Source organism: Mustela nigripes, chromosome 11 (genome assembly GCF_022355385.1).
Source record: "Mustela nigripes isolate SB6536 chromosome 11, MUSNIG.SB6536, whole genome shotgun sequence".
NCBI lineage: Eukaryota > Metazoa > Chordata > Mammalia > Carnivora > Mustelidae > Mustela > Mustela nigripes.
In genome coordinates, this window is record NC_081567.1 from 17,815,693 (window position 1) to 17,840,983 (window position 25,291).

Genomic DNA, 25,291 nt, shown 5'->3' on the forward strand with positions numbered 1-25,291 from the left:
GTTTCACTTACTTGTGGAGCATAAGTAAGTGAAACCATATGATAATTGACTCTCTCTGCTTGACTTATTTCACTCAGCATAATCTCTTCCAGTCCCATCCATATTGCTACAAAAGTTGGGTATTCATCCTTTCTGATGGAGGCATAATGCTCCATTGTATATATGGACCATATCTTCTTTATCCATTAGTCTTTTGAAGGGCATCTTGGCTCTTTGCACAGTTTGGTGACTGTGGCCATTGCTGCTGTGAACATTGGGGTACGGATGGCCCTTCTTTTCACTACATCTGTATCTTTGGGGTATATACCCAGTAGTGCAATTGTAGGGTCATAGGGAAGCTCTATTTTTAGTTTCTTAGGGAAATCTCCACACTGTTTTCCAGTGTGGCTGCACCAACTTGCATTCCCACCAACAGTGTAATTGGGTTCCCCTTTCTCCACATCTTCTCCAACACACGTTGTTTCCTGTCTTGTTAATTTTGGCCATTCTAATTGGTGTAAGGTGGTATCTCAATGTAGGTTCAGTTTGAATCTCCCTGATGGCTAATAATGATGAACATTTTTTCATGTGTCTGTTAGCCGTTTGTATGTCTTCATTGGAGAAGTGTCTGTTCATGTCTTCTGCCCCCTTTTTTTTTTTTTTTTTGGATGTGATTATCTGTGTTCTGGGTATTGAGTTTCAGGAGTTCTTTATAGATCTTGGAGATCAGCCCTTTGTCTGTAGTGTCATTGGGGAATATCTTCTCCCATTCCGTGGGTTGCCTCTTTGTTTTGTTGACTGTTTCCTTTGCTGTGCAGAAGCTTTTGATCTTGGTGAAGTCCCAAAAGTTCATTTTCTCTTTTGTTTCCTTTGCCCTTTGGAGACATAACTTGAAAGAAGTTGCTGTGGCTGATGTTAAAGAGATTACTGCCTACGTTCTCCTCTAGGATTTTGATAGATTCCTGCCTCATGTTGAGGTCTTTTATCCATTTCGAGTTTATCTTTGTGTACGGTGTAAGAGAATGGTCAAGTTTCATTCTTCTACACATAGCTGTCCAATTTTCTGAGCACCATTTATTGAAGAGACTGCCTTTTTTCCACCATATATTTTTTCCTGCTTTGTTGAAGATAATTTGACCATAGAGTTGAGGGTCCATCTCTGGGCTTTCTACTCTGTCCCACCGGTCTATGTGTCTGTTTTTGTGCCAGTACCATGCTTTCTTGGTGATCAAAGCTTTGCAGTCAAATGCTCTACCACTGAGCTATACCCCCGTGATCACAGCTTTGTAGGAAAGCTTGAAGTCAGGCAACATGATGCCTCCAGCTTTGTTTTTCTTTTTCAGTATTTCCTTAGCAATTCAGGGTCATTTCTGGTTCCATACAAATTTTAGGATGGTTTGTCTAGCACTTTGAAAAATGCCAGTGGAATTTTGATTGGGATGGCATTGAAAGTATACTTTTAATATTGAAAGTATTACTCTGGGCAGCACAGACATTTTAACAATGTGTATTCTTCTGATCCATGAGCATGGAATATTTTTCCAGGTTTTTGTGTCTTTTTCAATTTCTTTCATGAGTGTTCTGTAGTTCCTGGAGTACAGATCCCTTACCTCCTTGGTTAGGTTTATTCCCAGGTATCTTATGGTTCTTGGTGCTGTAGTAAATGGAATTGATTCTCTAATTTCCCCTTCTGTATTTTCATTGTTAGTGTACGAGAAAGCAACTGATTTCTGTGCATTGATTTTGTATCCTGCCACATTACTGAATTGCTGTATGAGTTCTAGTAGTTTGGGGGTGGAGTCATTTGGGTTTTCCATATAAAGTATCATGTCATTTGTGAAGAGAGAGAGTTTGACTTCTTCTTTGCCAGTCTGAATACTTTTATTTCTCTTTGTTGTGTGATTGCTGTTGCTAGGACTTCTAATACTATGTTGAACAACAGAGCTGAGAGTGGGCATCCTTGTCTTGTTCCTGATCTCAAAGGGAAGGCTGTCTGCTTTTCCCCATTGAGGATGATATTCTCTGTGGGTTTTTCATAGATGGATTTTATGAAGTTAAGGAATGTTCCCTCTATACCTACACTCTGAAGAGTTTTAATCAGGAACAGATGCTGCATTTTGTCAAATGCTTTTTCTGCATCAATTGAGAGGACCATGTGGCTCTTCTCTCCTCTCTTATTGATTTGTTCTATCTCATTGATTGATTTGCGAATGTTGAAACTCCCTTGCATCCCATGGATGAATCCCACCTGGTCATGATGGATAATCTTTTCAATGTACTGTTGGATCCTATTAGCTAGGATCTTGTTGAGAATCTTGGTGTCCATATTCATCAGGGATATTGGTCTGAAATTCTCCTTTTTAGTGGGGTCTTTACCTGGTTTGGGATCAAGGCAATGCTGGCTTCATAGAAAGAGTCTGGAAGTTTTCCTTCTGTTTCTGTTTTTTGAAACAGCTTCAGGAGAATAGGTATTATTTCTTCTTTGAGTGTTTGGTAGAATTCCCCAGGGAATCTGTCAGGTCCTGGACTCTGGTTTTTGGGGAGGTTTTTGATCACTGCTTCAATCTCGTTACTAGATATCGGTCTATTCAGGTTTTCAGTTTCTTCCTGTTTCAGTCTTGGAAGTTTTTAGATTTCCAGGAATGCATCCATTTCTTCTAGGTTGCTTAACTTATCAGCATAAAACTGTTGATAATAATTTCTGATGATTATTTCTATTTCCGTAGTATTAGTCATGATCTTTCTCTCTTTTCATTCATAATTTTATTAATTCAGGTCCTCTCTTAGTTTGGCCAGTGGTTTATTGATCTTATTGATTCTTTAAAGAACCAGTTTCTAGTTTCGTTGAGGCATTCAACTGTAGTTCTAGTTTCTAACTCATTGATCTCTGTTCTAATCTTTATTTCCCTTCTTGTACATGCGGTTGACTTAATTTAGTGTTGATTTTCCAGTTCTTTAAGGTGTAAAGGGAGTTGGTATATTCAGGATTTTTCTTTTCTTTTTTTTTTTTTGAGTGAGGCTTGGGTGGCTATGTATGTCTGCCTTAGGATGGCCTTTGCCAAATCCCATAAGTTTTAGACCGAAGTGTCTTCATTCTCATTGGTTTCCATGAATTGTTTAAGTTCTCCTTTGATTTCCTGGTTGATCTAAACATTCATGAGCAGTATGGTCTTTAGCTTCCAAGTGTTTGAATTCCTTCCAAACTTTTTCATAATGGTTGAGTTCCAGACTCACAGCATTGTGGTCTGAGAATATGCAGGGAATAATTTCAGTCTATTGGTATCAGTTGAGCCCTGATTTGTGACCCAGTATGTGGTCTGTTCTGGAGAAGGTTCCATGTGCGCTCAAGAAGAATGAGTATTCTGTTGTTTTAGGGTGGGATGTTCTGTATCTACGAGGTACATCTGGTCCAATGTGTTATTCAAAGCTCTTGTTTGTTGATTTTCTGCTTAGATGATCTGAGAGTTGTGTGTTAAGATCCCTTACAATTAATGTATTCATATCAACATGACTCTTTACTTTGTGTAACAGTTGGCCTGTGTAGTTGCCTGCTCCTGTGTTGGGGGCATAAATATGTATAATTGTTAGACCTTCATGGTGGATATACCCTTTAAGAATGATGTAGTGTCCTTTTGTATCTCTGACTACAGTCTTTAGCTTAAAATCGAATTTGTCTGATATAAGAATCGCTACCCCAGGTTTCTTTTTTGCCCGTTGGCATGAACGATGCTTCTCCATGCCTTCATTTTTGGTCTGTGTGTATCTTTAGGTTCCAAATGTGTCTCTCGTAGGCAGCACGTGGATGGGTCCCGCCGTTTTAACCAGTCCGCAACCTTGCGCCGTTTTAAGGGAGCACTTAGGCCTTTCATATTGAGAGTGATTATTGAAAGATAAGTTTTTATTGACATCATATTGCCTGTGAAGTTCCTGTTTCTATAGATTGTCTCTGTAAATTTCTGTTCTATGTCACTCTTGGGTTCTTTCTTTTATAGAACCTTCCTTAATATTTCTTGTAGTGTTGGCTTGGTGGTCACATACTCTTTCAAACCTTGTATGGCCACTTTTCTTTTCTTTTCTTTTTTTTTTTTTAAGATTTTATTTGTTTATTTGACAGAGAAAGACATAGCAAGAGAGGGAACACAAGCAGGGGGAGTGGGAGAGGGAGAAGCAGGCTTCTCGCTGAGCAGGGAACCCAGTGGGGGCTCGATCCCAGGACCTTGGGTTCATGACCTGAGCTGAAGGCAGAGACTTAACCCACTGAGCCACCCAGGAGCCCCTCCATTTATTTTGAAAAATAGTATTTCTTAGGATTATGAAATTTAAAAAGTGCTTTTCGTGAACTGTTGGAAAGTATAAGAAAGTGACAAGAAAAAGAAATTTACCTATATTCCCCCCCAATCAGGGATAGTTACTGATAATATTTTGGTCTATGTATTCTTCTAGCTTTCTCTCTCTCTGAAAATATTCTGCATTATATCTTTTTTCTCCCCCCTGACCCCAACTGTGTTTTGAAAACATAATTTTTAGGCTACATAATAATCTGCAGCCTTTTTATTTATTCTGGAAATTCCTTTCTTTAGCTTTTTGGAGACATTCAAGTTGTTGCCTTTCTTCCCTGATAAAACTAAGGCTCTGATGCTCTTTTTTTTTTTTTTTTTTGTCCATTAACTTTTGTGTGTGTGTCTGATTATTTTCTCAGATTGATTCCAAGAAGGGGAATTGCAAGGTCAAAGAACATGATATGTAGACACTGTGGATGAGCACAGCCAAATCGCCCTTTAGAAAGATTGAACAGTCTACACCATATCTGGGCATATTTCTCAATCCCGTGGCTGAGTCTTCCTGGGCTTTAAACAGGAATCGTTTTTAAAATTGACCTCTGGGGCCTGTCACCAGCGCTCTAAGATGAAGGATGAGTAGAGGGGAATCACATTCCTTTTCTGCCTCTCTGGCTCATACCCATTACCTCCCCTGGATCCAACCTAAAATGTAACGAATCCAAAAAATACGTGACTGTATAGGCGGGAAAGAGGACGATTCTGGGAAAGTGGAAAGGGTCGGACCTGGGCTCCGGTGAAACCTGATCTTGCCTCATCCCCTTTCCACTGATGGCCAGGTTCTTCTAGAAAAAACAAAAACACACTCTTCATTCATTTTCGTATGTTCGCTCTTCCTTTCAGAAATTGTTTTTAAATACAGAACAGTGCAAGTGAGCAAAGTGACAGCCACCCTCGTTCCCAGCACTCAGCATTAACCACGGTTGGCATTTAGGCGTATTCGCCTGTACTGGAAAATTAGACAAACACTATATGAATATATAATTTTGTTATTTTATTTTAAAAATTCAGATATTACAGATAAGCCTCAAGACTTCTCTAGCCTCATTCCACCCCCCTCTTCCCTTTCCTAGAGGTCTCCTCGTGTCAGTTTTGTGACAGTGTTTCCAATCCTTAATAAGAAGATATTTTTATATGCATAGATTCAGCTCCTAGAAATATATAATATTGCCATTTTGCATTTGGTCAGTTTCACACACAGAGTAACTGGGAGATGAATCATCCTTGCCTCTGGTTTTCCCCGCTTCACTCTATGCTTTTTTTTTTTTTTAAGATTTTATTTATTTATTGGACAGACAGAGATCACAAGTAGGCAGAGGAGGCAGGCAGAGAGAGAGAGAGAAGCGGGCTCCCTGCTCCATCGCAGGACCCTGGGACCATGACCTGAGCCGAAGGCAGAGGCTTTAACCCACTGAGCCACCCAGGCGCCCCTTCATTTCCTTGTTAACGGGCAGTTAGGATGTTCTCATTGTTTCTTCTACTGGCAAACCTCTCAAGAGCCAAGGGAGATGTTCTCCAGTTAAAGCCCTAGAAGTGGAGTTGCGAGATGAGCTTTTTCCATTCCCATGACACCAAATTGCTCTCCAGAGCAGCTGTAGTATTTACAACTTCATCGGATATATGTGGGGATGCAGTGGCTTTTTTTTATGGGGGACAATTGGTATCTTTTGGTTGTTGTATGTAAGGTTAGGGGGCGCCTGGGTGGCTCAGTGAAGGAGCAGTTTGTTCTCTGTATTTATAGGTCTGATTCTGCTTTTTGTTTGTTCGTTTATTCATTGATTTTGTTTTTTTAGATTCCACATATGAGTGAGATCGTACGGTATCTGTCTTTCTCAGGCAGACTTATTTCACTTAGCATAATAGCTATCCATGTTGTTGCAGATGGCAAGATTTCATTCTTTTTTATGACTGCATAATATTCATATTCATATGGACATACACATCACGGCTTCTTTATCCATTTGTCTATTAATCAATGTTTAGATTGCTTCCATATCTTTGCTATTGCCAATAATGTTGCAATAAACATAGGGATGCATATATCTTTTTGAATTAGTGCTTCTGTTTTCTTTGGGTTAATACCCACTAATGGAATGATTGGATCATATGCTACTTGTTTTTAAATTTTTGAGGAATCCTCACACTGTTTTCCACAGTGGCTGCACCAGGTTACATTCTCACCAACAGTGCACGAGGGTTCTTTTTCCCTCCACATCTTCGCCAACATTTGTTATCTCTCTCTCTCTCTCTCGTTTTTTTTTTAATTTTAGCCATTCTGGCGGGTGTAAGGTAATATCTAGTGGTTTTGATTTGCATTTCCCTGGTTAGTATCCAAAATACATGACGAACTTCTACAACTCAACACCAAACAAAACAGATAATCCAAAATCCAATTAAAAATGGGCACAGGACCTGAATAGACATTTTTCCAAAGGAGACATGCAGATGGCCAACAGATGCATGAGAAGATGCTCAACATCACTCATCATAAGAGAATGTCTTTTGAGACACTAAGAGACTCAAATTTTTTTGCATCCATGCTTATAATATACATGGACCTGACATTTTCTTTAATTCTGCTCTCTTGTTTTGGTATCAAGATTAGATGAGCCTCATAGAATGTCTGGATACATTTCCCTGTCTTGTTCGTATTCTGGTGCAGTTTGCACAATATAGTTTGTTTGTTTGTCTGCATTTGTGTATCACTCTAGTAAAACCCTCTCAGCCTGGGCATTTAAGGAGTTGGAACAGACCCACTGCCTTTTCAATTTCATTGACGATTCTTGGTCTCTCTCTTTTCTAGGACCAACTTGTGTAGTTTGTAATTTTGTCAAGGATTGCCCCTTTCATCTAGATTTTCAAATGTATTGGCGTCAAGTTATTCATAGTATACTCTTATGCTTTCTCAAATTTTTACACTCTCTTTAGCCATTTATAATTTTGCTTCAGTAAATCTTACAAGAAGTCTGTCTGTTGTATTTAGTCTTCAATAGAACACTAGTTTCTGGTTTCCATAATCAACTCAATTTTCTTTTTTGTTCTACTCATATCTGCCTTTTGCTTTGTTATTTCCTTCTTTCTGTTTTCTCTGGGTTATTTAGTTATGTATCTACCTCTTACATTGAACACTTACACTTTTTTCTTGTTTTGTATTAAGTACACTTAAGGCTATAAATCCCCCCACTAATTATTGTTTTAGTTGGATCCCACCTGTTTCATTATATTAGGGTTTTTATTTTTTTGGTCATTCATTTCTAAATATTTTGTAATTTCCATATTGGTTTTCTTTTTAACATGTATTTTTCAGTTTCCAAATGTATGTTCTTTCTCTCTTAAAAATGTTATAAAAGCTTTCAACATACACACAGGTATAAAAAGTAATATAATGAACACCTCGCTTATGTTTAGTTTTATTTTTTCATAAATACTAGTAGTACATGATAAAAAAAAATAAATTATCCTGTCTTCAGGACCCTCTCCTCAGAAGCATTTTCAGTTACTAATTTAAGAACTACAAGTGGTTTGGATTTCCTTCTGGTTGTGTTTTTGTTGATTCTTCATTTTACTTCATTGTGGTTCGTGAATATGGTCTATAGATTCTTTGGAATTTATTGAGACATCCTTTGTGGCCAGTACACAGTCAATTTCTGTAAATGTTCCCAGTATGTTTGAAAAGAACAGATGTGCTGATGTTCTTTTTCTAAACTACAAACCTAATCTCCTTACTTCCTCCCCGATAGCTTCTGTGGTCTTCAGAGTAAAAAGACCAATCCCTTAGCCTGTGATTTGCCCCCAAGCTTCCTCTCCAGCCAGGGTGTCGGCCACCTGCCTTACGTACAGTGAATTTATGTCCATGGAGCTCCTGTACCTTTCACAGTCAACTTCCAGAAGAATATTTGAACTGGCAGAGTTGTCCTGAAGCAGACAGCCCCATGTCTGGCATATCGAAGGTCCTCGAAGGTCCTAATGCTCACTGAGCCAGCTAGAGAGTGGGCTGTCTTCTAAAGACGGACACTTGCTGAGACAAGACAGTCACCTGATAAGCCAACTCATTGGGACCTCTGGTTGCTGTCCCCTTCCATGCTAACTTCTCAGCATACTCCCTTCCTCCCTGTCCATGGGGTGGCAGATGACTTCAAAGACCTCCCCACCAACACCCTCCAGTTGCTTTGGCTTCTAGAGTCAGTTGCATTTGTTAAGCCAAGACCCACCCCAAGATGAGTCCACACAGAGTTTCTGCTCTGGGGCCCCTGGTATGAGGAGGGGGGCTCCCCAGGGATCCGGAGCGACTATCCTCTCTACACATTTATGGTTCCAACCCTAGCTGGAAGCTCACTTTTGTGTTCCCTTTGGCATCTGTTCCAAACCCTTGATTGTCCGAAAATCCCTGAGCATCTCCTAGCTTCTTTGCTTAGCAGAATGAGAGTTTGCTAGTTTATGAAGAAAACAGGAAACACCTCAGTTTGGTTTTTTTTTGAAAGGTTTGGGGAACTTTTATCCATCCATTGTTCTCTCCTTTCCTCCTGTTTCAGAGATGTCTCTCTTCCTTTCTAGGGTAAGAATAATCCCGTCTCCTTATGCCCTTGACCTCATTCTCTTCTATTGGCGAGTTCCTCTGCGCCCATCTTCATGTCTCCCCTTCCCAAACCACCCATCCTAGAAGCAGTCAGCAACTGTCTCCACTCCCTCAGCTTCCAGGCACTCACTTCTCTTGGAGGCCAACCTCGCGCGCTTCCTCCTGTCTCTCTGGGTCTCCCTGTCGGGTGTGTTCTCCTTGATGTCTCCAGAGCGCTGACAATTCAGACCACACCCCACCGTAACTCAAGAGTCTCTCCGGCCCGTTCTCTTCCGGTATTATTTGGTCTTGAATTCCTTTCTTTCTACTGCTTTTCTTGGCCTTTTGATCCTGAAATGTCAGTGTCCCCAGTGTCGTCCACTCACGGGCCCCCGTTTTTATTTCTCTACACCCCACAAAAGCACATTTGTCGTCAGAGGGACATAGTCTCTACCAAGCTTTAAACAAGGACAGCCATAGGGGGGATGCTGGCCTAGTGTGGCCAGACTGCCCCATTTTCCAAGAGCTGTCAGATACCCTAGGGTTTTATGTGAAATGCCCAGCTCTAAATAGTGATAATGAATTCAAAATTGTGCAAAAGGATGCAGGACAAACAAAACGTAGATGGTCTCCTTAGAGCTGCTCTTCTCTCTGACTGCCCCCAAGGCATTTTATAAAGTACTTTATTAGTAAAGATGACTCACACTTACTGAGACCTTACTATATGCCAGATCCTCCCAGAGCTTTGCCTGTCTTCCCTCATTTAATCTCACGGCGATCCCGTCAGCAATGTGCTATGATTACACCTGCTTCATGGGGGAGCAAAGTGAGCGGGAGAGCCTCCGCATTTCGTCCTGGGCGTCAGACGTACGGAGTTTAAGAACCAGCAGTCCGGTCCGGACGGCCCGGCTCCCGGCTCAAGCCCTCAGCCAGCACATGCTATGGCTTTCTTCGCTCAGCAGATGGGGAAACTGAGGTCCAGAGAGCTTGAGAAGCTGTCCAAGACCCCCGGAGTGTAACCGGGCAAGTAGGGATGTGAAGCCGCCGTCGCAGAGGCTCAGAGCTTTGCACTTTCTGCCCTATTCGGATCAGCTGCGCGTTCCCTGCTAGACTGCAGCCCCCGGCCCCCGGCCCCGGGCCCCCGGCCCCCCGGCCCAGGCCCGGAGAGGCAAGCGTCCGTCAAACGGGCGCCCGCCGACAGTCCATTCCTTCTATGAATGACTTCATCCGCGGGTCCTGACGACCCCCGAGGAGCCCCGCAGCTGACCCCCAGCGCTCCCAGGGCGACTCCTAAACCTCGCGAACACGCTGGTCCTTGGGGACCGAGACTCGCCCAAGATCTGGCGACGAGGAAGTGGCCGAGCCAGGATTCTGGCTCACGCGACGTGGCGGCAAGAGCCCTCAGTGCCGACCCCGAGGCCGCAGGGTCGGCTGTGCAGATGGGGAAACTGAGGCCCGGCACGGGGCACTGGGCTGGGTCCGCGGAGCCGCGGCTACGAGGGGGAGGGCCCCGCTGCATGCCCGCCCGCCTCCCCGTAAGGTCGCGGGGCGCCACGGCGGGGCCGGGGTGCAGGGCCACAGGCCGCAGCCGCGCCGCCGGGTCAGGGGCGGGGAGCGGCGGGAGAAGCGCGTCCATCCCGCACCTGCGCGAGGGCTGCTGGGCACCATGGCAACGGCGCGCACCGGACGGCAGGAAGTGCGTCACCCGGTGGGAGGGACAAGTGGGCGACATCCACCAATGGGAGCGCCGAGCCCGCGTTCGCCCCGCCCTGAAGGAGGAGCCGCGCCCGCCTTTCCGGCCTGGGCCGCCGGCGCGGGGGGCTGCGCCCGGCTTCCGCGCTGGGTAATCGGGCCGCGGGGCCGCGAGGCTGTCGGGGATGGAGGAGGGCCGTGCGGAGCGGCGACGGAGGACGGAAGGTGGGCGTCCGGCCCCGGGTTCGGCCCGTGCCTGGGCCGGAGTGTGGCGCTGGGGGCCCGGGGGCTTGGGGCTCCTCATTTCCTGGTGAGGAAACAGGCCCCGAGAGGACAGACAGGCCCGGAGAGGACAGACAGGCCCCGAGGGGGACAGACAGACCCCGAGGGGGACAGGCAGGGCCCGGGGGGGACAGACAGGCCCCGAGGGGGACAGACAGGCCCCGAGAGGGACAGACTGGCCAGGAGAGGGACGGACAGGCCCCGAGAGGGACAGACTGGCCAGGAGGCTGCAGCCCAGGGCCCCCGACTCACAGACGCTGTGAAACCGTGGTGTCCGGCGCAGATACCGGAGGTGACCAGAGCAAAATGCAGAATTCTGCCTGCCCCAAATAGGGAAAACACGGCCTTCGCGGACCACCTCTCGGTTCCTCGCGGCGTTCTGGGCTCGCGCTCTGGGTCGGGTCCCAGAAACCCTAACTTTGTTCGAGCCCACAGCCTCGTGTTCTAAAGCCCCGAGGCGAGGCGTGCTCAGACGCCCCAGTGTGGGGGATCTTTGAGAGGAATATGATGCATAGGTTCCATGGGAGGTCCTACCTTCCTTGGGGTCTGGGGCAGCTGCTGGTCACCAGATTCACCGCTAAGTATGTGCAGATGTGCACCAAAGGAGCTGAAGAACGGCCAGAAAGAGCCTCCCCTCAGGTCCGGTCAGGTTTTCACACTTAACAGGTGGGGTTTTAAGACCTCGTTTAGATTGGAGAATTGTAGGTAAGGGATCCCTGCCGCTGAGCGATCAGGACTTAATGGTTGCCTCCCCCGTGTCTGCCTTCCCTTGCTGGGGGTGCGCCCCTCACCCCTACTCGCATCCACCCCTAATTCTGTGCATCCGCTGGTGCCTTCCCTCTCTGTCCTCATCTGTAAAACGGGTCAGTAACGCTCCAGGCCTCAGGTTCCAGCGAGGACGGAGGGAGACCACGAGGGAAGCACTCACCCCGTGCCTCGCTCGCGGCTCAGATGGTGACGGTTGAGATCAGCTTAGTGCACAGACGTTTCTATTTTTTAATTATTTGGGTAGGCAGTTAGCCACGAATAATCTCTGCGGCCCGGCCCCTCTTCAGACAACTGCCTTCTGTGTCAAAACACGCCGATCTCCATCTATTTTCCTCTTCTTTCCCCTAAATTGTAGCCTTCTATGACGTTCTGTAGTTGGTCCTTCTTACTGACATTAATTTGGGCTGTTACGTAACACATTTACACCATTTCTTCGTTTTATAATCAAGATCGGTAACATTTCTATAAAAATGTTTGCAGTTTCAGTTCAAAGGATAAAAATCAAAGGAACACCCATATACGCATCATCAGGTTAAGAAACAGAACATTATCATACCCCGAAAGCCCCCGCTGAACTCTTTCTTCCCCTCACCGAAGGGGACTCCGCGCCCCGAGTGCGGGTTCCTCATTCCCCTGTTTTTCTTTGCGGTTTTTACTACGTCTCTGTAATGACGGCTCCATACGGTTTTGCTCGGTTGTGAATTTTATATAGGACCGTCATATATATATTTGTGTGTCTTTGTTTTTGCATAACATCACGTATATGACATGTGTCCAAGGTGGTGTGAGTAGCTCTGCGTCACCTTCATTGTTTCCTTGCAGTTTCGAATTCCACGGTTTAATCCTGAACGATTTCCCTAGGCATTCCTCAACTCACGGTCGTGGACGCTGTTGCCAGGTTTTTACTGCCCCACGGTGTGTTTATAAACCTACTTCCCGGGGCAGATGTAGAAAAGTTTCTCTAAATTGTATACGGACTCGTGGATTTCTGGGGAGACCCACGTTTGCCAGTCAGCCTGAACAGTCTGGGTGGTTCGTGCGCGCTTGCACTCCGCCAGCAGTGGGTGACTTTTAGCCCAGGCCGTTACTCAGAACTTTCTGCCTATCTGGTGATGAGTAGACATTGGTCACTGGGATTTGAATATTCATTTGCCTGATGACGTCAGGACGGAACCATTTGTGCATCCGCTTTGAAAATTTCTGTTGCTGACTTTTCTCTTGACATTTGCCTTACTGATTTGTAGGAACTCATCACCTATTCCGAGCGTGAGTCTTCCGTGGCTTCAGCTTCCGAGGCTGTCCAGTTCGTAGCTCGTCTCCGCTCCCACTCTGAAGTATTTGGGGTGAACAGAATTTCTTAATTTTAACAAAGTCCCATGTATCAGTATATTCCTTTAAGGTTTGTGCTTTTTGTAGCATTATTATTTTTATTATTCTATCTTTTAAAGCTATCCTTCCCTGCCTTTGGCTCCTAAAGAATGTTCTGTATTGTCGCCCAACGTTTCAGAGTGTTTTCTTTCTTACGACCTTACCGCTCAAAAAGATTTTTGTGCCTAGTGTGAGGTGAAGGTCGAGCTCTCTGTTTTTTTCCCGTAGGGTAATCTGTTGTTCTGGCATCTTTTATTGAAAAGCTTGCTTTGAGCTGGAGTTCCATTTCTCCAGCATGTTGAATATCCATACCTGTGTGCACTTCTGTGTCCGGGTTCTCTCTCTTCTGTCCCCCTGCTCTTGCTCGGTCCGTGTCTGCAGTATTATCCTGCATCATTCATGACTCTAGCTTTAAAATAAGTCGCTACCTGGTAGGACAGGTCCTCCTGTCTTTATCTTCTTCCCGAATGGCTTTGCTGTTTTGCCTTTACGTGTCCATGCAAATTTTGGAATCGTCTTGTCAAATTGCACCCAGATGCACCCAACCTATGGGGATTTTCATCAGAATTGCGTGGGTTCAGTTGCATGGGACCAATTTGGATTTGAAAGTGATCGCTTTCAATAGGCCACCCTTAAGTATTCTGTTTACTAGAGGTTTTTGTAGATAGTTCCTTCAATTCAAAGTATTTAGTATGAGTAACTGTTAAATTTAATCATAGTTTCTGAATCCCTTAAGATGATTATAGGCTTTTATTCTGTATTCTGTTAATGTGGTGATCACACTGATTTTTTTCCAGCTTTATTGAGATACTATTGATATATGACATTCAACTGATTTTCAAATCTTAAGCCATCGAGGGGATAACCCCAACTGGTCACCATAAAGTAGTCTTTCTGTGTTGCTAGATCCGATTCATGTTTTGCTTTGGACCCCTGGAGCTGTGTTTCTGAAAGATGCTGGCCTTTTTATTTTCCTTTCATTTGAAGCCTTGGTCAGGTGTTTTTTTTTTTTTTTTTAATTTAAAATTTTTAAAGATTTTTTTATTTCTTTATTTAACAGAGAGAGAGCGAGAGATCACAAGTAGGCAGAGAGGCAGGCGGGGGGGGGGTGGGGAAGCAGGCTCCCTGCTGAGCAGAGAGCCCGATGCGGGGCTCGATCCCAGGACCCCGGGATCATGACCTGAGCTGAAGTCAGAGGCTTTAACCCACTGAGCCACCCAGGTGCCCTCTTTAGTTGGTTTTAAATGGATTTTCCATAACTTTGCGTATATTTACAACTTCAGATTATTGTTAGGTTGTTTAAGTCTTTTTTAAAAATATGTTTGTATCTTCAACTAGTTCCCCCTTTTCATTCCAAATAGTGTTTATTTTTCAGTCTTCTCTCGGAAAATCTTGTCAGAGGTTGGTTGCTTTTGTTATGTTTTTTTTCCAAAGAAAAATTTTGGTTTTGTTGAATTCAAATGTACATTAATTTTGTTGTTTTTGGCTCCTTATTATCGACTTTCTTGAACTTTTTCTGGATTTAATTTGCTGGTGGATTTAATGTTGCTGCTCCTAGTGATATAGGAAATGAACTTTGGCAGGACATGGTTCCTGGCGGGATCCGAGGGTGGGGGCTGGGGGGGAGAGGGTGAGAGTTGGACGCTCGGGCCTGTGGTGTTTGTGTGACTGCGTGGACTCCTCCGCCCAAACCAGAAGACTCGTGGAAGGGACTCAGGCGAAGAAAGGGTTTGAGGACGGGGCAAGGAGAAGATGAGCCCAACTTGGGACCTGTTGAGGTTGAATCACTGCTGAGCTGTTCTCAAAGACAGCCAGCAGGCAGTCGGAGAAGCTGGCCCTGAGCTTGTGTGCCTTCCCACCCCTGAGGTCCAGTTGATGTGCTGTTTTTAAAGAACAGTGAGCAGCAGCTAACTGTGTTGTGTGTCCTAGGTGCAAGCTCCTTGGCAACCTCCAGTATAGTCATATCTCATTTAAATGGCATCTTCTGTCTTTAATATAGCTTTCTGTTAGCCCCATCTTGTAGCTGAAAAGACTGAGGCCGAGGGAGATGAAGCTCGTTAGCTAGAAGTGTTTTCGTGCTGCATCTGCCGAAGGGAACAACGATTTTCTTGTCAGATGGCGGCGTCGCCTGAAGTGAATGTCAGACCTTCAGAATTCCAGGCCCCTTAGCGGTCTGGACCTCCAGAAACAGGGCCCCGGGAATCTCTATTTTTCATGCACAGGTTCTCTGATTCTCGAGATCGAGCAGGTCTGGCAAACAGGCGTCTCAGCACCACCTGCCACTTGCTCAGCCCACGCTCTGCCTCCGCACGGTGCCTCCTCTCCGCGGCGAGAGCAGGCTGTTTGATCGGGACTCGTGTAATGCTTTTTATCAGCCCTGATCTTGGTGGTTTGTGGAAAGATAACTTGTTAGTAGAGAGCAAGAGATTGAAAAAGCACCCCACGGGGACAGTTGTTTCATTAGTGGTTTGGGAGAGGAGAAGGAAACTGGTACTGGTTGAGCACTTCCTAGCAGTTCTTTGGGCAGCGAATGCTGTTCTGAGTTGAGCGCAAGAAAATGGGGCCCCAGTGGACTTTATCCAAGGCCTTCGATCTGCTAAGTGGCCGGACCGAGTTTCAGACCCAGAATGGTCTAGAAGTAAAAGAGCTAACGCTTAACGTAGTGTTTAGTGTGTTGCCCGGCTGCTACGTGGAGTCAGTCAGTGGAGTATGTCCGTGGAGGCTGTTGCTGTCCTTAGTCTCCTAGATCAGAGACCGAAGCACCGGAGGTCCGGTTGTCGGGTTTCACCCACTTCACGCGGTAGCACAGGCTGGGTGCCAGCATCCTGGCTGGCTCCAGAATGCGCGCTTCTGCCCCTGCCGGCACTAGTCGGCTTGTCCCTGACCCGTGTCCTTTTCCTTTGGGTCCTTCGGCAGGATGCACTTGAGCTCGAGAACTACAACAAGTACTTAGTCGTGAATGTCAGTTGGTACACAACGCAGAACTTGGCTTTCGGAGCGCTCCGAGGTGACTGGGCTTCATCTGCTTCTTTTCTTAGCTCCTTCGCACACACAGGGCGGTCCTAGGAGGGCTGGTGTCATGACCGACGTCCACCGGCGGTTCCTGCAGTTGCTGATGACTCACGGCGTGCTGGAGGAGTGGGACGTTCGGCGGCTGCAGAAGCACTGCTATCGGGTCCATGACCGTGAGTATCGTCTCCTGGCTCATGAGGGCCCCAGAGCCGTGCGCTCAGGGACAAGGCGGCCAAGTGGTACGCCCCACTTACGCAGTCTCACACCAGCCCGGGTTGTGTTTCTCATCTCATCTTCAACCCTTTCCTTTTTATTTTTTTACATAAATCTGACAGTTAGCCCAGGGGGTGGGAATTTGGACTTTGAACCCGAATAGTTGGCACTTACGCCAAGGCGCCAGCATCTTCTCCAGCCTGAGTGTCTTCATCTCTCTAGTGAGGACAGTTCATTGTCCTTGACACCATAGTGGGGCGTCAAGGTGAGACAAGGTGCATACAAAGTGCCAGGACCCGCAGAAGCTGCTCATTTGGCTGTCGGTGGTAAGAGGGCTGCTTTGCACAGTGGGTCAGAGCGTAGCCTGGGACTCAGCCAGACCCGGAGACTGTGCCGCCCTGCCCTGGCTGGCTGTGGGCATTTGGAGCATCTTCTCAGTGGGCTGCTGAGACAGGAGGTAAGATAAGACACACGAAGCATTCAGAGACCAGGCCCGGCTGAGCTGTCAGTAATAGGAGGTCATGGCAGAAACAATAGGACCAGTGCTGGCAGGTCGGGGAAATCAGTATTGGTAGCTTGGGCTTAGTCGAGTATCAGTATGGGTAGATCCCTGTTAAGTGACAACGTGGGTAAATTCTACTTACGTTTTTTTTTTTTTTTTTAAAGATTTTATTTATTTATTTGACAGACAGAGATCACAGGGAGGCAGAGAGGCAGGCAGAGAGAGAGGAGGAAGCAGGCTCCCTGCAGAGCAGAGAGCCCGATGTGGGACTCGATCCCAGGACCCTGAGATCATGACCTGAGCCGAAGGCAGTGGCTTTAACCCACTGAGCCACCCAGGCGCCCCTAAATTCTACTTACTGTATGATGTCTCTGCGTTAAGCTTTTTGTAAAACTTCACAATGTTTTTTTACAGACCTTACTTAAGAGAGAGAGCGTGGGATGGGCCAGAGGAGGGGAGCGGGAGAAGCAGGCGCCCTGCTGAGCAGGAAGCTCAATCCCAGGACCCTGGGATCATGGCCTGAGCTGAAGGCCACCCAGGAGGCCCAGCTTTAATGATACTTATTGTTCATGAATACATACAACTGCATGTAAAAAACATAAGAGTGGACCAGAAGGATATGGAACACACTTGTGAAGCGCTCGGCTTTGGGGAGAAATCAGAGCACACTGTCATCTTTACCATAAGTTGTTCTTTTATTCAAGAAAAGACTTGAAGCAAACGAGGCATTCGTAGTGTGGTCTGATGATCGCCGCTGCCCGTGAGCGGGAATACAGGTGTTCATTTATATGCTGTGCTTTTGTTTTTCTGTGCTTTCAACTCTCAAAAGAAGAGGGGAAAGCACACAGAGGTGAGCCAGCCAGCAGGGGTGAGGAGAGGTGTGTGTGGGGCGCCAGGTTACAGGTGGCGGCCCTTGAGAAGAGGGGCTGCGGTGGAGAAGCCCCATTGGCGGCCCGGCGCTTCCCTCCAGTACGGAAGCCTGCGGAACCTTGTTTGATCCCAGGTGTCCAAACTCCGTGGACCTAGCCCTGACCGACTTCGGGAAACCCCTGACAGGAACATGCGATGTGTGGGAACAGATGGCACCAAAAGATGTGTGGGTTTACAGATCAGAAAGAGCCCACAGTATGTGCAGCAGAGTAATGGGGTTTCTTTCATACTTAATGCTGGGGACAGCGCGGATGTCTGGAAGAGCTTGAAACAGGAACGGGACATGATTAGTGCTGTGTCGGGAAACCGTCCTTCTGGTGAAAACATAACTGCTCTACTTGCGTGCACTGGCGTGGATAGAGGTCTTTGGTCAGGGCCTCCTTTATGGGAAAAGAGTCTTACACCTGCCAGGCTAGCTGCCCCTGCTCCTTGAAAAGCACTACAGCACTTTCAGCCTCCCCCTCAGAATGCTCCAGTGCAGGGCATCAGCGTGTTTTTCTTAGTCTGTGATCTACGTGGCCGCTCAGTCCTGCTCCCTTTCAGTTTCTCATGTAAGTCCTAAATGCGGGCTTTCCTGCTAATGCGGAAGTCTCATAGCTCACTGCAAGGAGCCGCATGGTGCCTTAGTACTAAGAATGAAAGTGTTTTTGCCTTTGCTTGACCTTTAAAGTTATTATGACCTAATTTAGGAAAGTCCTGTAGAATATATCTAGGAATTAATTGATTCCTCACACTTTACGTGCTGTATCTGTGCATCAAGATAGCAAGGTACGGTTATGGCTAGGGTGATCAGGATAGAGTTGGAGGTTGTTTTCCCCTACCCTTCATCTAAAAATAAAAAGGCTTTTTCTCAAGCATTATTGTTATTTTAGAGATTTTAAAATGAGAAGTGATGGAAAGAAATGATCTCAAATTAAGTAAGTACTTCAAAGACCTAACAGCATCAGTCTGTCTCTGGAAGAGACGCCCAGGACAGTCCCCTTTTACCAACTGCGAATGTCTTCAGCTTCTAAGAGAATTATGAAACAGAGGAGTAATTGAGTCTGTCGTTATTCTGATTGCAGTTTGCCAGGGCCTTTTGTCCAGCTTCTCGAACATGCTTTCTGTTCTGGGCTCCGGTTCCAGCAACTCTTATCGTCATGAAGCTGGAAGCAAATTCCCCAGGTCTCTGGGCTAGTGAGAGTTTAGGTTTTGTTGTGACAGGCTGGTCTAAAGCCTTAGGCCTGGGCTCTCTGAGTGGCACTGAGGGCCTGTGTGCTCTCTCGGAGGGCACGCGAGGTGGTGAGCCGGAGCCTGTGAGCGTGCCTGCGGTCCTCATCTTGCTGTGGCCTCATGGGGGCCAGGCTCTTGTGCTGGGGATTGGGGACACTGAGACAAAACTTTTGCTTTGCCTTGGGTTTCATGAATCCTGCAGGCACAGAATCCTGTGATTCTCATCTAAGCAAATCCCAGCAGGGCCTTTTGTCGAAATTGACAAACTGATTCTGAGTAATTAAAGTTAATTAAGAGCAACCTGATCTTGAGACGTATGATGTAGCTACCCTATCAAGACAGTGTGGTATTGGCATAAAGAGAAACTCCTAGATGAATGGAATGGAACAGAGAGTCTAGATATAAACCCATACATAGATGGACAGCTAAGTTTTGACAGAAATGTAAAGGCGGTTCAATAGAATCTTTTCAAAAAATGATGCTGGAATTATTGGATACACTTTCTTATTTTTATTTTATTTTTTATTTGACATTTATTTGTCAGGGAGAGAGAGCATGAGTGAGTGCAAGCAGGGGGAGTGGCAGGCAGAAGGAGAAGCAGGCCTTGCTGAACAAGGAGCCCCTGCGGGACTGGATCCCAGGACCCTGAGGTTAGGCCCTGAGCTGAAGGCAGACACTTTACCAACTGAGCTACCCAGGCGTCCCTTTTTTTTTTTAAGATTTTATTTTTAAGCAATTTCTATACCCAACTAGGGGCTTCAGCTCACAACCCTGAGATCAAGAGTTGTGTGCTCTACCAACCAGAAGTGCCCCGGACACCTCATATTTTAAAAAATGAACCTCAAACCATGCTTTGCACCATATACAAAAATTAACTTGAAATGAATCATAGACCTCAATGTAAAACCCAGAGCTATAACACTTCTAGAAGGAAATGTAGGAGAAAACCTTTGTGACCTTAGGTTAAGCAAAGATCTCTTTGATGCAACACAAAGATGTGATTCATAAAAGCTGATGAACCGGACGTCAGAATGAGACACTTCCCTCCCTCCCTCCCCCCCCTTCTTCTCTTTTTCTTTCTCATTTTCTTTTTCTTTTTCTCTTTTCCTGTCTTCCTTTGTATTAACATATAATGTATTATTTGCCCCAGGGGAACAGGTCTGTATATTATCAGGCTTACACATTTCACAGCACTCACCATAGCACAGACCCTCCCCAGTGTCCATAACCCGCCCCCCGGCCTCTCCCCCTACCCCCAGCAACCCTCAGTTTATTTCCTGAGATTAAGAGTCTCATGTGGTTTGTCTCCCTCCTGATCCCATCTTGTTTCATTTTTTCCCTCCCTACCCCCCACCACCCCCAGCCTTGCCTCTCAGATTCCTCCTATTAGAGAGATCATATAATAATTGTCTTTCTCTCACTGATTTATTTCGCTCAGCATAATGCCCTCTAGTTCCTTCCATGTCATTGCAAATGGTAAGATTTTGTTTCTTTTGATGGCTGCATAGTATTCCATTGTATATATGGACCACATTCTCTTTATCCATTCATCTGTTGATGCACATCTAGGTTCTTTCCATAGTTTGGCTATTGTGGACATTGCTGCTATAAACATTCGGGTGCACATGCCGCTTCAAATCACTACATTTGTATCTTTGGGGTAAATACCCAGTAGTGCGATTGCGGGGTCATAGGGTAGCTCTATTTTCAACATTTTGAGGAACCTCCATGCTGTTTTCCAGAGTGGCTGCACCAGCTTGCATTCCCACCAACAGCGTAGGAGGGTTCCCCTTTCTCCGCATCCTCGCCAGCATCTGTCATTTCCTGACTTGTTAATTTTAGCCATTCTGACTGGTGTGAGGTGGTATCTCATTGTGGTTTTGATTGGTATTTCCCTGATGCCGAGTGATGTGGATCACTTTTTCATGTGTCTGTTGGCCATCTGGATGTCTTCTTTGCAGAAATGTCTGTTCATGTCTTCTGCCCATTTCTTGATTGGATTATTTGTTCTTTGGCTGTTCAGTTTAATAAGTTCTTTATAGATTTTGGATGCTAGTCCTTTATCTGATATGTCATTTGCGAATATCTTCTCCCATTCTGTCAGTTGTCTTTTGGTTTTATTGACTGTTTCCTTTGCTCTGCAAAAGCTTTTGATCTTGATGAAGTCCCAATAGTTCATTTTTGCCCTAGCTTCCCTTGCCTTTGGTGATGTTTCTAGGAAGAAGTTGCTGTGGCTGAGGTGGAAGAGGTTGCTGCCTGTGTTCTCCTCGAGGATTTGGATGGATTCCTGTTTCACATTGAGGTCCTTCATCCATTTTGAGTCTATTTTTGTGTGTGGTGTAAGGAAATGGTCCAGTTTCATTTTTCTGCATGTGGCTGTCAATTTTCCCAACACCATTTGTTGAGGAGACTGTCTTTTTTCCACTGGACATTCTTTCCTGCTTTATTGAAGATTAGTTGGCCATAGAGTTGAGAGTCCATTTCTGGGCTCTCTATCTGTTCCATTAATCTGTGTGTCTGTTTTTGTGCTAGAACCATACTGTCTTGATGATGACAGCTTTGTAATAGAGTTTGAAGTCTGTGATTGTGTTGCCACCAATTTTGGTTTTCTTTTCAATATTTTCAATATTCCTCTGGCTATTGGGGGTCTTTTCTGGTTCCATATAAACTTTAGGACTATTTGTTCCATTTCTTTGAAAAAGACTGATGGTATTTTGATAGGGATTACATTAAATGTGTAGGTTGCTCTAGGTAGTGTAGACATTTTCACAATATTTGTTCTTCCAATCCATGAGCATAGAATGTTTTTACATTTCTTTGTTTCTTCCTCAGTTTTTTTCATGAGTATTTCATAGTTTTCTGAGTACAGATTCTTTGCCTCTTTGGTTAGGTTTATTCCTAGGTATCTTATGGTTTTGGGTGCAGTTGTTAATGGGATTGACTCCTTAATTTCTCTTTCTTCTGTCTTGCTGTTGGTGTATAGAAATGCAACTGATTTCTGTGCATTGATTTTTATATCCTGATACTTTAATGAATTCCTGAATGAGTTCTAGCAGTTTTGGGGTGGGGTCTTTTGGGTTTTCCACATAAAGTATCATGTCATCTGTAAAGAGTGGGAGTTTGACTTCTTCTTTGCGGATTCAGATGCCTTTTATTTCTCTTTGCCGTTTGATTGCTGAGGCTAGGACTTCTAGTACTGTGTTGAATAGCAGTGGTGATAGTGGACATCCCTGCCATATTCCTGACTTTAGGAGAAAAGTCCTTAGTTTTTTCCCATTGAGAATGATACTCGCTGTGGGTTTTTCATAGATGGCTTTGATGATATTTAGGTATGTACCCTCTATCCCTAGCTGTGAAGAATTTTGGGCAAGAAAGGATGCTGTACTTTGTCAAATGCTTTTTCATTATCTATTGAGAGTGTCATATGGTTCTCGTTCTTTCTTTTATTAATGTATTGTATCCCATTGATTGATTTGCAGATGTTGAACTAATCTTGCAGCCCAAGAATAAATCCCACTTGGTCGTCGTGAATAATCCTTTTAATGTACTATTGGATCCTATCGGCTAGTATTTAGGTGAGAATTTTTGCATCTGTGTTCATCAAAGATATTGGTCTGTAATTCTCCTTTTTGATGGGGTCTTTGTCTGGTTTGGGCATCGAGCTAATGCTGGCCTCATAAAATGAGCTTGGAAGTTTTCCTTCCATTTCTATTTTTTGGAACAGTTTTAGGAGAATAGGTATGAATTCTTCTTTAAATGTTTGTTAGAATTCCCCTGGGAAGTCATCTGACCCTGGCCTCTTTATTGTTGGGAGATTTTTGATGATTGCTTCAATCTTCTTACTGGTTATGGGTCTGTTCAGGTTTTCTATTTCTTCCTGGTTCAGTTTTGGTAGTTTATATGTCTCTAGGAATGTATCCATTTCCTCCAGATTGTCAAATTTGCTGCCATATAGTTGCTCATAATATGTTCTTATAATTGTTTGTATTTCTTTGGTGTTGTTTGTGATCTCTCCTCTTTCATTCATGATTTCATTAATTTGGGTCCTTTCTCTTTTCTTTTTGATAAGTCCGGCCAGGGGTTTATAAATCTCATTAATTCTTTCAAAGAACCAGGTCCTAGTTTTGTTGATTTGTTCTACTGTTTTTTGTTTGTTTGTTTGTTTCTATTTCATTGATTTCTGCTTTGATTTTTATTCTTTCTCTTCTTCTTCTGGGTTTAGGCTTTCTTTGCTGTTTTTACTCCAGCTCCTTTAGGTGTAGGGTTAGGTTGTGTACTTGAGACCTTGTTTCTTGAGAAAGGCTTGTATGGCTATATACTTTCCTCTGAGGACTGCCTTAGCTGTGTCCCAAAGATTTTGAATAGTTGTGGTTTCATTTTGATTTGTTTCCATAAATTTTTTAAATTTGTTAATTTCCTGGTTGACCCATTCATCCTTTAGTAGGATGCTCTTTAGCCTTCCATCTATTTGAGTTCTTTCCAATTTTCCTCTTGTAACTGCATTCTAGTTTCAGAGCACTGTGGTCTGAAATTACGCAGGGAATGATCCCAATCTTTTGGTACCAGTTGAGACCTGATTTATGACCCAGGATGTGATCTATTCTGGAGAATGTTCCATGTACCCTAGAGAGAAAATGTATTCTGTTGTTTTGGGATGGAATGTTCTAAAAATATCTTTGATGTCCATTTGGTCCATTGTGTCATTTAAAACCTTTATATCCTTGTTGATCTTTTGCTTTGATGGTCTGTCCATTTTAGTAAAGAGGAATGTTAAAGTTCCCTACTATTATTGTATTATTGTTGATGTGTTTCTTTGATTTTGTTACTAATTGGTTTATGTAGTTGGCTGCTCCCATGTTAGGGACATAGATATTTAAAATCGTTAGATCTTCTTGTTGGATAGACCCTTTAAGTATGATATAGTATCCTTCCTCATCTCTTATTGTAGTCTTTGGCTTAAAATCTAATTTATCTGATATAAAGATTGCCACCCCAGCTTCCTTTTGATGTCCATTAGCATGGTAAATTGTTTTCCACCCCCTCACTTTAAATTTGGAGGTGTCTTTGGGTCTAAAATGAGTTTCTTATAGACAGCATATTGATGGGTCTTTTTTTTTTTTTTTTTTTTAATCCATTCTGATACCCTATGTCTTTTGATTGGGCATTTAGCCCATTTGCATTTAAGGTAACGACTGAAAGATGTGAATTTAGTGCCATTGTATTGCCTGTAAGGGGAATGTTACAGTATATTATCTCTGTTCCTTTCTGGTCTGTTACTTTTAGGCTCTCTCCTTGCTTAGAAGACCCCTTTCAGTATTCCCTGTAGGGCTGGTTTGGTGTTTGCAAATTCTTTTAATTTTTGTTTGCCCTGGAGACGTTTTATCTCTGCTTCTATTTTCAATGACAGCCTAGCTGGATATAGTATTCTTGGCTGCATATTTTTCTCATTAGTGCTCTGAATATATCATGCCAGTCCTTTCTGGCCTGCCCGGTCTCTGTGGATAGATCTGCTGTGAATCTAATATTTTTATCATTTTATGTTACAGACCTCTTGTCCCATGCTGCTTTCAGGATTTTCTCTTTGTCACTGAGGCTTGTAAGTCTAACTATTAGATGATGAAGTGTGGACCTATTTTTATTGATTTTGATGGGGTTCTCTGTGCCTGCTGGATTTTGATGCTTGTTCCCTTCACTAAATTAGGGAAATCATCTGTTATAATTCACTCCAACATACTTTCTGCCTCTCTCTCTCTTTCTTCTTCTTCTGTGACCCCATTATCCCAATATTGTTTTGTCTGATGTTATTACTTATCTCAGATTCTCCACTTCTGGTCCAGTAGTTGTTTGTCTCTCTTTGGCTCAGCTTCTTTAGTCTCCATCATTTGGTCTTCTATATCACTAATTTTCTCTTCTGCCTCATTTATCCTAGCAGTAAGAGCCTCCATTTTTTATTACACCCCATTAATAGCTTTTTCAGTTTGAACTTGGTTAGATTTTTGTTCTTTTATTTCTCCAGAAAGGGATTCAGTTCTCTGATATCTTCCGTGCTTTTTTTCGAGCCCAGCTAGCACCTTGATAATTGTCATTTTGAACTCTAGTTCTGACATATCACTAATTTCTGTATTGGTTAGGTCCCTAGCCTTCAGTACTGACTCTTGTTCTTTTTTTTTTGTGGTGAGTTTTTCCGCCTTGTCATTTTATCCAGGTAAGAACAGATGAATGAGAGAATGAAACACTAAAAGGGTAGCAACAACCCCAGAAAAATATACACCAAATCACAAGAGACCTGAATCCAGGGGGAGAAGGAAGGGGGGGGAGGGAAAAATATATATATATTAAACTGGTGAAGAGAATAGAGTCACACACTTGATTTTGGGTGTATTTTGGTCTGTTAGAAAAAACTACCTCCCAAAATTTTAAAGAAGGAAAAACATATATAGA

The 25,291-nt window shown here is 44.2% G+C and overlaps 1 protein-coding gene across 3 annotated transcripts in view; it reads left to right on the forward strand.

The window, feature by feature from the left end:
• The window catches only part of NSMCE1 (NSE1 homolog, SMC5-SMC6 complex component), a 73,188-nt gene that overhangs the window by 28,515 nt on the left and 19,382 nt on the right, over nucleotides 1-25,291 (forward strand). The window contains exons 1-2 of one of the 3 annotated variants that reach the window (XM_059415086.1): nucleotides 10,653-10,788; nucleotides 16,020-16,166. In XM_059415086.1, the coding sequence (XP_059271069.1) occupies nucleotides 10,749-10,788; nucleotides 16,020-16,166 (187 nt within the window). In that variant the 5' untranslated portion in view covers nucleotides 10,653-10,748. Of the gene's footprint in view, nucleotides 1-10,652; nucleotides 10,789-16,019; nucleotides 16,167-25,291 lie in introns of those variants that run through there. The other 2 variants (XM_059415085.1, XM_059415087.1) reach the window with 2 other exon arrangements.